General features: G+C 38.8%; 1 protein-coding gene across 2 annotated transcripts in view; it reads left to right on the forward strand.

Moving 5' to 3' along the window:
* The window catches only part of mask (multiple ankyrin repeats single KH domain), a 154,367-nt gene that overhangs the window by 25,560 nt on the left and 115,282 nt on the right, over positions 1–13,525 (forward strand). For both annotated transcript variants that reach the window (XR_011899182.1, XM_072296328.1), the window contains exons 5-8: positions 1,058–1,205; positions 3,109–3,260; positions 4,004–4,132; positions 8,597–8,692. Coding sequence is in view for 1 of the 2 variants with exons in the window: in XM_072296328.1 (XP_072152429.1) it covers positions 1,058–1,205; positions 3,109–3,260; positions 4,004–4,132; positions 8,597–8,692 (525 nt within the window). In the remaining variant the exon portion in view is untranslated. The remainder of the gene's footprint in view (positions 1–1,057; positions 1,206–3,108; positions 3,261–4,003; positions 4,133–8,596; positions 8,693–13,525) is intronic.

Genomic DNA, 13,525 nt, shown 5'->3' on the forward strand with positions numbered 1-13,525 from the left:
GTCTCAATTCAGCATGCACCAGTTTTCCAGAAAATCACATTTTCGTAAGGTCCATTTTAAGAGGGAAATCTCAATTTTCCGGAAAATCGGTGGGTGTAGGAGAAAAGCAAAGGTCAATTTTGGACTCAGCACTAAAAATTACAAATAGATCACCTATCAAATGTCCGGTGCTTATTCGCTGCAGACCTATGGAATTCAAATTTCTTCGAGCCACTATTTTATGAATTTCACTTTTTCGGAATCATGTGAGCTTTTTTCCCAAAATGACACTTTGGGGCAGCCAATTTTTCTTGATACTGGATCTCCAGGGATCAGTTAACTTTGCTCTACAAAGGTTTTGCGTAAATACGCGTAAATAGGTAGTTAAAAGTCTAACTATATTATTATTTTTATGGTTTTGAGGGAAATACTTAAGCAAGAATACCGCGCATAAAAATGGCGATATTTTAAAATGTTATCAGTATATTCAACTTAAAGAGGAGAAGAAGCTTCCTTCGTCAGAAATTGTCATAAATCTATTGGGAGGAAATACCAACAGGCTAACGATTTGTCCCAAATGAGGCAACATTTCTCGAGTGCCGTCTGAGCCACCTTAAGAGGCTGTGTGGGCTAAATTAGGGGTTGAAAAATTGAAAATCAATACCGGTATCATACAGTATAACTCCTTGAGAAGACATCTACATCAATGAAGTGACTATTTGTGAGAAACGTCTATGTTCGACTTTTAGCAGGTTTCGATCCACAGTGCGTCAGCTTTATGTATAAAAAAAAGTAGCGCACCGAAGGATTTCACCACTTTCAAGTCTACCTGCATCTGTTGTGTGCATCGGACTCATTATTGTTACTCTAAAATTGTGTGACTACCTTGTTTATTTACATCAATCACTAAAAGCTCATGAATTGAAAAGAGTAGTGCACCTAAGGAAATGGCGCAGTTTTTCTTTACCAAACGGATACGGATGGAAAGACTACAGTAGAAGGCACCGTAAAGGCCACGGGTCAGCATACACCCTAAATGATATCTCGTCCCCAACAAGTCTTGTGTTTATTGTTCCAGGTGCTACTTGCGATGCATGCTAACGTAGAAGATAGAGGTGTGAAAGGAGACTGCACTCCTTTGATGGAGGCAGCGTCTGCAGGATTCGTAGACATAGTAAGGCTCCTTATTGCCCATGGAGCAGATGTCAATGCTCAGTCCTCCTCTGGTAAGTCTTGATTTGTTTTTTTTTTCAACCCTTTGTGGTCACGATTATTTGTCTGTGTTCGCCCCCCCCCCCTCCCTCAAGGTCGCAATTAATTTTGGCTTATTTATTGAGAGGTTGTGGTTTGTTAAGCGAGTGGACTTGGGCTTGGTGCCTGGTATACGACTGCAAAGCTCACTAAACTTAATGTCAGGTCAGGCCCGACTTCTGACTAGAACATGGCAAACATTTTGTTGGGTCCCACCTGACAGTCGACCAAGAAGGGTTAACATCTGTGAATCCTGGAAAAATTGAAAATGTCTTGAAAAATGCCATTTTGTAGACTCAAAGTTGTAACATGCAAAAATTCATGATGAGATTAAAATGTTCATGTTCCCATTTATCTTTTCCCCATTCATATATGTCAGACTTGCGAGCATTAAAATGTAAGCATCGCTTCCTTTAAGTGCATCTGCAAGATATTTCGTTTTAGAAACGTCCATTCATATGTACTTCTCATTGAAAATTTGAAAGAAAGGGGAAAAGAGAAAAAAAACCGTGATTGCAGGTTGCTACAGTCATGGTATACCGGGAAATGTTGGAGCATTACAAAATCTGGAAATTCCAGGGAATATGAAGTAAGTGTCAGAGTAAATTTGTCCAGTCACCTCTATTTTCTCTCCAGAATGGGTTTGATGTTTTGAATAACAGAATTTGTGTGAATATCATTTAAAATTATGTCTTTTCAACCACCTGGCATATCTTCAGTTGTTGGAAAATTTTACCGATACACTACAGGGAAATCTGAGGAATGTTTTATTTTCTAAATCTGTGGCAACCCTGTTGTTGATTAGGGGTGCAGAATGTTCTCAATCACGCAATCATGATGACAAGGCAGCTTGAGAGAGAATTGGGGAAGGCTGTGAAAATTTGTAAAAATCGGGGAAGACCGGTTTTTCCCCCCTAGTTTTTGAGGAAAAAACAGGGAAGGGCATTGATATTTGTGCCAGATGGCTTTCAAGCGTGCTGCTTTTGGGGAAGAAAACTTTTAAGCGGGTTGTTTTATGTGCTGGAAGTCTTTCAAGCGAGCTAATTTTGGGGAAGGAACCTGTAACAGTGTTGCCACAGTCAGGGAATACTGGGAAATGTCAGACAATTTTACGAAGTCAGGCGGAACCGGCAAATGTCAGGGAAAATGACGAAATTGTCAGGGAAAATTTGTTTATTCACCTTAATTTGCTCTCTAAAGCAGGTTTTGAGGTTTCAAACAACCAATTGTCTGAAAACTATTTTCAATTGTGTCTTCTTAACCACCTGTCATATCTTCAATTGCCAGAGAATTTCTTCAAATGTGTTGGGGAGATAGGGAAGGAATTTCATTCTCTTAATACTGTGATTACCTTGTTTTGGGTAAGGAAGCTGTGAGGCGCCTTGTTTTATGTTGAGGCGCAATAATAGCCTAGCAGCAAATTGTGCGGAAGACAAATTATAAAGTGGGGAAGATTAAGAACTTGCTGTACCCCTGTGGTTGACTATGAACTGAGATTAATTTAAACTGACGGATGATTTAATTTGAATTAAGACAACATATTTATGGGTGGATTTATGTACGAACATGTCAGGCACATCAGATATAGCAGGTACACAAAACACATCTGAAACGTGAAACCCACTGAATACAACAATCACATCAAACACAAAAAGCACAGCAACACACCTATCAACACTAACAACAAAAACCTCTAATTCTGTAGATCCTTTCTAATTTATCCAAATCCATACAGCATTAACTCAGTGTATCACTACTCATCCTGATTTATCCAGAACAGGTGTCATTTAGGTTCATGTTTTATCATATTACCCTATTTCTATTCTAGCATAATTCTAATTAGTTATTAATCACATCAAAAACTGTTAATGACTGCAGGTAACACACCATTGATGTATGCTTGTGCTGGTGGACATGAATTAGTTGTACGGGAGTTACTAGAGGCAGGTGCCAATGTTGAAGATCACAATGAAAATGGGCACACGCCGTTGATGGAAGCAGCCAGTGCTGGCTATGTTGAAGTGGCCAAAGTAAGCATCCTCACTCTTGTCCCCATTGTATACTCATCAGAGAATGTGCGAGAGCAACACCACAAATAACTCCAATGTGAAATTTCGAAACTGTAATTTTAGTTTGATCAACCTGAAATTTTATGTTGCAACTATTAAAAATATTCAGGAAATCTTTTTGGTTTAACTCTAGAAAGGTGGCAGCGTAGAAGACAAAATTGCAGGCAAGTAACTAAAGTACCACAAGACTCACCCACAAAGCAGCAAACCATCAGCTAAGTTTGAGAGTAGGATGAGAGTGAGCGGAGACAATGAAATTGCAGCGGGGTAACGATCATGCCAAAGGACTTCACCTACGAGGTTGCGAATCATCAGCTGAATTCTGTAGAATCAACTTAACAGATATGATGCTTTTGCATTGATTAGCCGTAAGAATTACAAGTGCATCAAAAAGCATGGTGCTGTGCCGTGTGTGCTAATTTACCGATTTCCAAAAGTTCTACTTTCCATGTTGAATTGTAACACTGATCAATTCCCTATTACTTTAGGTATTCCACATTACGGGACGAAGTAGCAATAAAGAGGGGCCTTCCTTTGTGTTCTGCAAAGCTAATGTCAAGCTTTACGTAACCCAAGGTTTTTAATTGCTGATACTTTCGCACACCATTTAATTCATTTCATTCATACTGGATTCATATTTAGAAAACTTTTTATTTTTTATTTTAATATTTCTATCAATCTTCTCCGTTTGTTTGAATTATCAGATTCTTTTAAATCATGGAGCGGGTATTAACACTCACTCAAACGAGTTTAAGGAATCGGCATTAACGTTGGCATGCTACAAAGGTCACCTGGCCATGGTCAGGTTTCTCTTGGATGCTGGAGCAGACCAGGTATGTTCGTGAATTTACTATACTAAACAAGCTATATTACATTATGTCTTCGAAACAATACTTAACAAATGTTACAGGGAAGGGTAAATTTTCTCTGAGTTTGTCTTTCCTTTCTGATAATAGGTTAACCAAATGCAATATCTGTGAAGACTCTCAGCACTAATTTTTCTTCCTTCTGTTTTTTCTCTAATCTTGGGTTGTCTGACTCTTCATTTTGTCAGAATAATCAAACTTGAAGATTTTATCTAATATTTTTTTTTTCTTGCGCTTAGAACTCTATTTTCCTCATGGAAAGTGAAAATCAGACATTGACCTTGCGCACAGATGTGATAATAAACACTTAAGTTGTTCAATTGTCAAGTCTTCTCAATAGAGCATTGCTGTGGCGAAATAATTTTCTCCTTCAATCAGAAGAGGCTAGAGTGAATTTTTAGAGGTGTACCTTCTTTTTTTAATCATCTCCAAGATGACGAGGTAACCATGAAAGATGCTAACTGGCACCCTTTAGGACCCAATCAGAAAATGTAGGGAGCAGAAGCAAATTTTATTAACTTATTCGGAAGAGATCAAAAGAGGGCCGTCAACTTATTTGGGGGGGGGGGGGGAGGGTTAGGGCGAAGCGAAAAACACTTATTTTGGAAATCGCTTGGCAGGTAAGGCTAAAAATGTGCTACATGCAGAATAAATGTATATGTGTTTTTTCTTTTTTCGAAATTTTGACTCTTTCCCCTTGCATCGAGGCTCTTTAGTTGCCAGTTTTTCGAAAAATCGTCATTTTTCGACGAAAAATCTTTCTTAATTTAATTGTACCACCTTGTTTTCACTAAAACTCAACTGTTTTTCGGTGAGTCACATATACTGTGATATATATATATATATATTGTCCCCGAACCCGAATTGGGCCTCCACTTATCTTTGACTACCTCCCTGCCTTCTAGAAGGGCCGATTCTTCCAGGCCGAAAGCTTTTCTGGACCATTCCTAGTTCCAGGGAAATTTAAAATTTTTCTGCATATGTAATTATCGATTGTAGTGTAACTTAAGCTGAAAACCCTGAAAATGGCCTGAGAAATTCGTTATCATCCACCTTTTTTCTGAAAACTGTTTTCTACGAAAATTGTTGCAAAAATACCGCCTCTTCGGCAGAATTGAGGGTGGAAAAAATGAGAGGTCATATTTGGATTCAACATTCGAGAATACTTAAGAACCTCTCCTTCACGGATCCAGGAAAATTATTTAAATTTAAATTGCATGTCAACAAAAATAAGTCAATGTCACTTATTTGCCCAGAAGAAAGTGTCTTTTCTAAAAACTGAGGAGTGATAGAAATTAACGGAGACCGTTTTCGGACTCGGAAACTCATAATACATACATGTATTCATACATACCTCTCGCCCCGCCAACGCCCTGCCGCCATCCCATCATGGGGCGTCCCCATCGCCTTTTTCCAGGTGGTACCCAATCCAAAACTTTTTTGGGCAACCTATCATCTGACATTCTTTGCACATGTCCATACTACACTAACTGTTTGGACATGACTTAGGGCAGGTTATCATTTTTAACCTATATCACCTAATTCTTTTCATCACGGGCGCGGTCCCCTCTCGAGATACCGGCAGATCACTGCCAAAAATCAATTTCATTTGCCCTCAACATATCTTGCGTTTGCTTCATCGAAGGCCACATTTCACTACCTTGGAGAATGATACTTTTCACTGTGGCGTTGTATATCCGGTGCTTGTTTGCCTTTGAAATTCTCTGATCCCGGAGCATCTTGCACAGCATCGCGATGGCTCTCCTGCCCTTGATCATCCTGTTCTTAATGGCCTGATCCATCCTTCCATCCTGATCTAGCCAAACACCGAGGTACTTATACTCGTCACACTTTTCGATGCACCATCCATCCTCAAGTTCTATGCTTTGCCGTTGATGTGCTGCTCTACGACTAACTTTTCCATCTCGCTTACACTAAGATCCAAGCCCCATTTCCTATATTCTTCTACCAACCTCTGCACCATGTAATCTGCATCCTCTTCATCTTGAGCTGTAACAATCTCGTCATCGGCAAGGCATAGAGTAAAAGGGTCCGTCTAACAGAGAGTGGAACGCCTATACCAGTACACTTCCTTTTCCATTCCTTCAACATGTGCTCTAGGTGAAAAAGCTCATTTTCTGAGGGAAATTGCCTTTTCGGAGATAATTGTGGGTGATAGGAAAAAATCTGTGATCGTATTCTGATTCAACAGTTCAGCTTAAATTACAATCGATAATTACACATGCGGAAAAGCTTTAAATTTCCCTGGAACTGGGAACGGTCTGGAAAAGCTTTTGGCCCGGAAGAATTGGACCCTCTAGCAAACAAGGGGGTAGTCAAGGAAAAGTGGAGGGCCAATTCGGGTACAGTGGCTCTTAATACATCAGGAGAGACCTGAAGAGAATCTCAGAATTTTCTAAAACTCCTTTAAAATTACCGACATTATCAGAAAAGCTCGTTTTCCGAGGAAAATTGACTTTTCCGGGATAATGGAGGGTGACAGGAAAAATCTGAGATTATACTTGGGTTCAACAGTTCAAAATACTAAAGGATCAATGTATCACACATCGAAGACAGTTTTAAGATGTCTTCTTGATAGACTATGAGTCAAGGAAAGTTTTTACACAAATTTAGGATAGGAAAAACTTGCTTTACCGGAAAACTGGAGGGTGATGAAAATTAATCAAGGTCATATTCGGATTCAACAGCTTCAAATACATCAGCATCCTTCTGCCATGGGTCCAGGAAAATTCATAAAAATAAATTGCATACATGACAAATACACGTCAAATTTGTTCATTTTCCCAGGAAAAAATAGCTTTTCCAGAAAACTGAGCAGTGAAAGGTAAGAATAAAGGCCATTTTCAGACTCCTTGGCTTAAAATACATCAGACTAGCTCTATCTTGTATCTGAGATTACATTCACCTATATTCTGCAAGGAGTAACAATTTTAAAAGCATCAAAAATGACAATTTTTCCAGATAAATCGGCTTTTCCGGAGAATTGGAGGGTAAGGGAAGAAAACGACGGTCATATTCGGATTCATCCCCAGGATACGCCAGGATGGCCTTATCTCGGCCGGGAGACAATATTTTGTCTTTTTTTTTCATTGGACAGTGCTTTTGCCATAGAGTATCAGGAACTGTCTCGCCCAAATGGGGGTCAATTTTGGCCCATACATGGACCAAATCAGGACTATACGGCATGCAATGGTTCTCTTTACTTTTTTTTGGAATCTGCAACCCAGAAAACATGTATCTAGAGTGTTTACTCCTCTCACTGCGCCGCATTTGACGGTTTGGTCGCTGAAGAGCCAAATTCGGCCGCCATCTTGGATTTTGGGCATTTCCGTGGGTTAAGGGGTCTATCTGACATTTTTTTTGGAATCTACAACCTAAAAAACATGAGAATCAATACCTCTCTCGACATATGGTGCTGTTATATCAAAATTTCAATTTTGAGCCGCCATCTTGTTTTGGGCTGGGGGCCTTCTAATTAAAATCAGGGAGTCCACCAAAGATTTTCTCATTTTAAGGACCAAAATAAAGAGTTTAAGCAATGGTGGCAACTTGTATCACGAACGTGCACACGGAATGATACATGCCCCCTGACTAAACCCTTAAAATTGGAAAAACCCGAAAATAAATAAATAAAACCGCCCCAATTACGATTTACCGGTTTTTAATTTTTCAACCTGAAGATCTTTTCTAACAATTTCATGAAAAAGGGTAATCGCGGGTGGTCTTTAAAAAAATTGAAGCTATATAAAGCAAACCGTGGCAGAAGAGCCGCGATTTTCATGATTTTTAATATTAGATGAGGCAACCTTGCATTGTTCCTAGATGAAAAACTATACTTGTTTCTAGAATTATAGCTTTAGAAATTGTCATACTATAAATGTTAATGTTTTTCAGGCGTTCCTACAGATCTGATAAAATCTTTAAAAAACCTATATTATTAATGGGTTTTTTTTGGAAAATTATCATAATTTGGAAGGATTGAAATTTTTTGGAGTGTTTTAATGATCCTCAACGGACTCAGTTTATGTGGCTTACTGAAAAACAGTTGAGTTCAGGTGAAAACAAGGTGTTACACTTGATATTAGAGTGATTTTTCGTGAAACTGGCAACTTTAGAGCCTCGGTGCAAAATTTTGAAAAAAGAAAAACATTTGTTCATTTATTTTCTATGTAGCACGTTTTTAGCCCTATCCGTCGAGCGTTTTCCCAAAAATGTGTTTTTTGCTCTACCCAAGGGTGGGGGGTTTGCCATTACATAGGTCTAAACTTGATTATTATTTTCTTAACATCAGGGACTCTGATTATCGATTTTTTTAGCATTGTGCTATTCAGGTATATTACAAAAGCCCAAGAACAGTATTTCTATATACATTTACCTTGAAGCTCTCTCTTTTTATTTTAATTTTTGCAGGAACATAAAACTGATGAGATGCACACTGCCTTAATGGAAGCCTCCATGGATGGTCATGTGGAGGTGGCCAAGCTACTTTTAGATTCCGGTGCCCAGGTAATAAACTTAAATCACATCAATAATCCCATGAAAATAATTCAATAATTTACATGGGAATACACATAATGTATACAGGGTGTCTCACAAAAAAGGAGCCACCTTGAATATATGCCGAACAAGTCGGAATTTCGAATAACTGTAAAAGACGTGTTCGTTTATATCCAGGGGGACACATTTTGGCGTATTTGACATTTTCCTAAACCGCGGGAGAAGCACGGGGCGGAGGCTGCCCCACCCCTAAGTCAAACTTTTCAAATGGCACCCCTACTTTTTTCTTTCAGAAATCAATTTTACGCAAAAATAAGCCACACTCTTCCAACCAAATGTAAATCGGACAATTTTTCAGTGATTGGCAGAGGTTGAAACATTTTTTTCATGTTCTTCCACGCCCAATGGAATTGCCGTATCAAACGAAACTCTGGGCCAAAAAATTCTTAAACATTGCACTTCCGATTAAAAAAAGAAAAAAAAAAAATCCACTGTACTCGAAATCTGGAGCACACGAAGCCCCTCTTTGCGACATTAAAATTCGTTTTACCGAACATTTCCGAGGGGCGCTCATCGGGAGGGAGTAGTAAGTTTTAGATAAGAATTATTATTATTTTTTCTGAAATATAAGGAACTGTGTTCTTGAAGAAACAGCTAAGGAGAAAAACAAATGGATCAGCTATCTTGGGGTGGGTTTCAATGATTTGAGCCCGACCTTAATTTATTTTTCTGCGGTGCGTTGTTTTTCCACTTAGCTGTTTCTTTATGGACACAATTTCTTATGCTTCAGAAAAAAGAGTAATAATTCTTGTCTAAAACTTACTACTCCCTCTGGATGAGGGCCCCTCAGAAATGTTCGGTAAGCCGTGAGTTTGGTTTGATGTGGCAATGCCATTGGGCGTTGGAAATTTTTGAAAAGAGCATGAAAAAAATGTTTCAACCTCTGCCAGTCACTGAAAAATTGTCCGGTTTACGTTCGGTTTGGACAACGTGGCTTGTTTTTTTTTTTGTGTAGAATTGTTTTCTGAAATAAGAAAGTAGGGGTGCCATTTGAAAAGTTCAACTTAAGGGTAGGGCACAGGCACACCCTGCCCTGCGCCCCTCCCGCGGTTCAGGAAAATGCCAAATACACCCAAAGGTGTCCCCCTCGATATAAACGAACACGTATTTTACAGTTATTCGAAATTCCGGCGCGTTGGGCAGATATTCAAGGTGGCTCCTTTTTCCTGAGACACCCTGTATAAGAAAAGCAGTAACACTAGGGTAGCCCGAAATATTTTTGCATATGTGAAAGATCAAACTGGGGAAACAAGGCTAAAATTACGCTCATTAAAATTGAGATGTTTAGCTCCATGATTGGAGCATTTTCAGTCCATAATTTTAAAAGGAGAACTTAAAATCATAAACATATGACTGCTCGAAAAGTAGGAAGGAGGTAGGGTTTTTTTTTATTTTGAAGCAATTTCCTTCTGAAGGAGGTGAGATCCTTTGAGATGTTAACTGTACGTGGTCCGTGTATCCTCTGAACAAATTTAAATAACATGATCTTGAGGAAAAGTAGAACACACGAAACCCAGTGATACATGGATAAACAATAACACTATTGCAGCCTAAAGTAATTATACATATGTCAAACACCAAAATGGGAAAGCAAGGCTAAAATCAAACACATTAAAATTGAGAAATTAAATTTGTTTCACTCCAAGATTGGAGAGAAGCGTCTAGATTTTAGTTTGTGTAATTTTAGCCTTGGCTGAATTTAGGCTAAAATTACACACATTCAAATTGAGAAATTAAATTTGTTTCGCTCCAGGATTGCAGAGAAACGTCTGAATTTTAATGTGTGTAATTTTATCCTTGTTTCCCCAGTTTTGAGCTTCACATATGTATATATACATATATACACACACAAAATGGGAATTATATATTTCTCCATGTTAATCTGGCTGTTCCCATTAGTCCAGGCAATCTAGCTTCTTAGGTGGGAAAAAATCGGAAGCAAATTCCAACTAAAGGGCGTTAATCTACCCCAGTAGGAATGTAGTTTCTGAAAATTCCCCAACTTTCCGACACGCGGAAAGTCCTGAAAAATCAGAGAAGTCCCTGAAGATTCACCATTTTTTAAACGCACATAACTTGGCATCAAATTATCGTATAGAGGTCGTTTTTTTTTAAATTGTCAGAAATTGAGTCAGACACATGTTAACGACAACTAAATTCGGGAAAAAAATTACCTTAGTTGTCAAATTTACGAAAAATTGAAAATTTGTTTTTTCTAAAAATCTTTAAAGCTGATTTCAGGTCCCAAATCGTTAGAAATCGGAAAAAATGCCTTCTTCAAAAGTTGTAGAATATTATTTAAGCTTTAAAACGGTATATTAACGAAAGTACGATGATTTGTCGCCAAACTACGCGCAAAAAAACACGGGATTTTTTTTTCCGCGCGAGAGCGGCAGATCCTTCCGACTCAACGCGTAGCCACTTGTTAAAATCTAAAATCTTTCCAGGATCTTACTTTTAACATATAATTATGAATTTGGGAGTATCTACTTGTTTAATAAAAGTATGAGAACACCCCCTCCCTCTCCTTCCACCCCTATCCCTTGTTGCCACAATTATACAGGGTGATCCAAAAGTCCCTTCCACCCCCTCTAACTTTTTACCTAATTAAGGTAAAGATTTGAAACTTGAGGGATATTCCTAGGTCAAAGGGAGCTACTTTTTGGCCCCCTAAAATTTTCAGGGGAGCCCCCCTTGGGGGGCAACGGCCCCCAACTTTTAATTTTCAAATGGGAAGACCCCGTTTGTGATAGCTCGTTCGAAAGAGCATAAAAAAAGAAAACTTTTCGCGCAAACCCGAAGTCAATATCTCAAACCGTTTCAAAATGGCGGCCGGTTAAAGTTTTAAATGGCCGAAAATTCACACCGGTTATTTGTCAATGGATTTGCGCGAAAATCGGTATGGAGGGGTATTTTGACACGAGAAAAACGAAATTGACGTTAGATTTTAAAAAAAAAACCGAAATTTCCAAAATGGCCGCCGAATAAAGTTTAAAATGGCCGAAAATTTTCACCTCGGTTTTTTCCTGATGGATTTGCCTAAAACTTGGAACTTGAGAGTATTTTGGCATAAGATAAACAAATTTGAGCTTAGATTTATAAAAAAATCAATTTTTGGTCGTTTTGAACTTTAACTGGCGGCCATTTTGGAAATTTCGGTTTTTTTGAAAATCTAACGTCAAATTCGTTTTTGTCGTGTCAAAATACCCCTCTATAGCGATTTTCGCGCAACTCCATCGACAAATAAACGGTGTGAATTTTCGGCCATTTTGAACTTTAACCGGCCGCCATTTTGAAACGGTTTGAGATATTGACTTCGGGTTTGCGCGAAAAGTTTTCTTTTTTTATGCTCTTTCGAACGAGCTATCACAAAGGGGGTCTTCCCATTTGAAAATTAAAAGTTGGGGGCCGTTGCCCCCCAAAGGGGGCCCCCCTGAAAATTTTAGGGGGGCCAAAAAGTAGCTCCCTTTGACCTAGGAATATCCCTCAAGTTTCAAATCTTTACCTTAATTAGGTAAAAAGTTAGAGGGGGTGGAAGGGAATTTTGGATCACCCTGTAAAAATGTTATCTCTATCTCGTTAGTCAGAGAGAAATACTGTTTGACTCGGAACAAATTGCATTACACACTTTTCCTATGTAAACGTCGTCAGTAGATCCTCCTGAACAACATACTAAAAGTTTATCACGGTCCGACCCCTGAGCCCCCCCTAAAATGCCTAAAATCAAAATGACGGCCATATTAAGGCCGTATGGGATTTCGGTTTTTTAAAATGTTCCTATAGTGTCATGTGAGGTATCTTTTCCTATGTAACTTTGGTCACAGATTTCATATATGAAGTCAAAAGGGGTGCCCCAAATCCAAGATGGCGACTAAATTTGAAAGGGAAGGGAAGTCATTTTTTAACTTTTACATGATTGGGCAAGTGAGGTATCATTTCCTACATCAATTCATTAATGATGTCAAAACAGCTCCCTGGTCAAAGGGAGTGCTCTAAATCCAAGAGGGCGGCTAAATTTGAGAGGCAGGAGGGGTGCATTTTTTAGATTTTTACGTGAAAAGGCGGGTGTAGTGCATCAATTCCTGGATAATTTTGGTCGTGATTTTCATTATTGATGTCAACATAGCTCCCGGGTCAAAGGGGGCGTCTAAATCCAAGGGGGTGGCTAAATTTGAGAGGCAGTAGGGGTGCAATTTTTTAGATTTTTACGTAGAAAGGCGGGTGTGGTGCGTCAATTCCTGGATAATTTTGGTCGTGAATTTCATTATTGATGTCAAAATAGCTCCCCGGCGAAAGGCGGTGCTCTAAATTCAAGGGGGCGGCTAAATTTGAGAGGCAGTAGGGGTGCATTTTTTAGATTTTTACGAAAAAGGCGAGTGAGATGCATCAATTCCTATGTAATTTTGATTCTAGATTTCATGTATCAAGTCGAAAATGCCTGCTGGTTGAAGGGGGTGCGGCAAATTCCAGAGGGCGGCTACATTTGAAAGGTGGAAGGGAGCATTTTTTAAAAAAAAAATTCAACTAACAAGGCAAGGAAGGTGTCTATTTCCGTTTATTTCTGGCCCTGGAACAGAAATTAGATGTGAAAAGTTCCTATAATAAAACAAAGATCATAATTGCGCGTTCACCCTACCTATTGAATTAACAGGCAAAACATACTCGCTTCCAATTTTAGTACGGCTCTTGCATTCCTTAACCATCTCTGCAAGAGGATTTATTCTCTTTTTCTTCGTCTATTCCCTATTACTGGACATTCAAACTCTCAAAAACGTCCGTCAT

The sequence above is a fragment of the Bemisia tabaci genome, chromosome 2 (genome assembly GCF_918797505.1).
Source record: "Bemisia tabaci chromosome 2, PGI_BMITA_v3".
Taxonomy (NCBI): Eukaryota; Metazoa; Arthropoda; class Insecta; order Hemiptera; family Aleyrodidae; genus Bemisia; species Bemisia tabaci.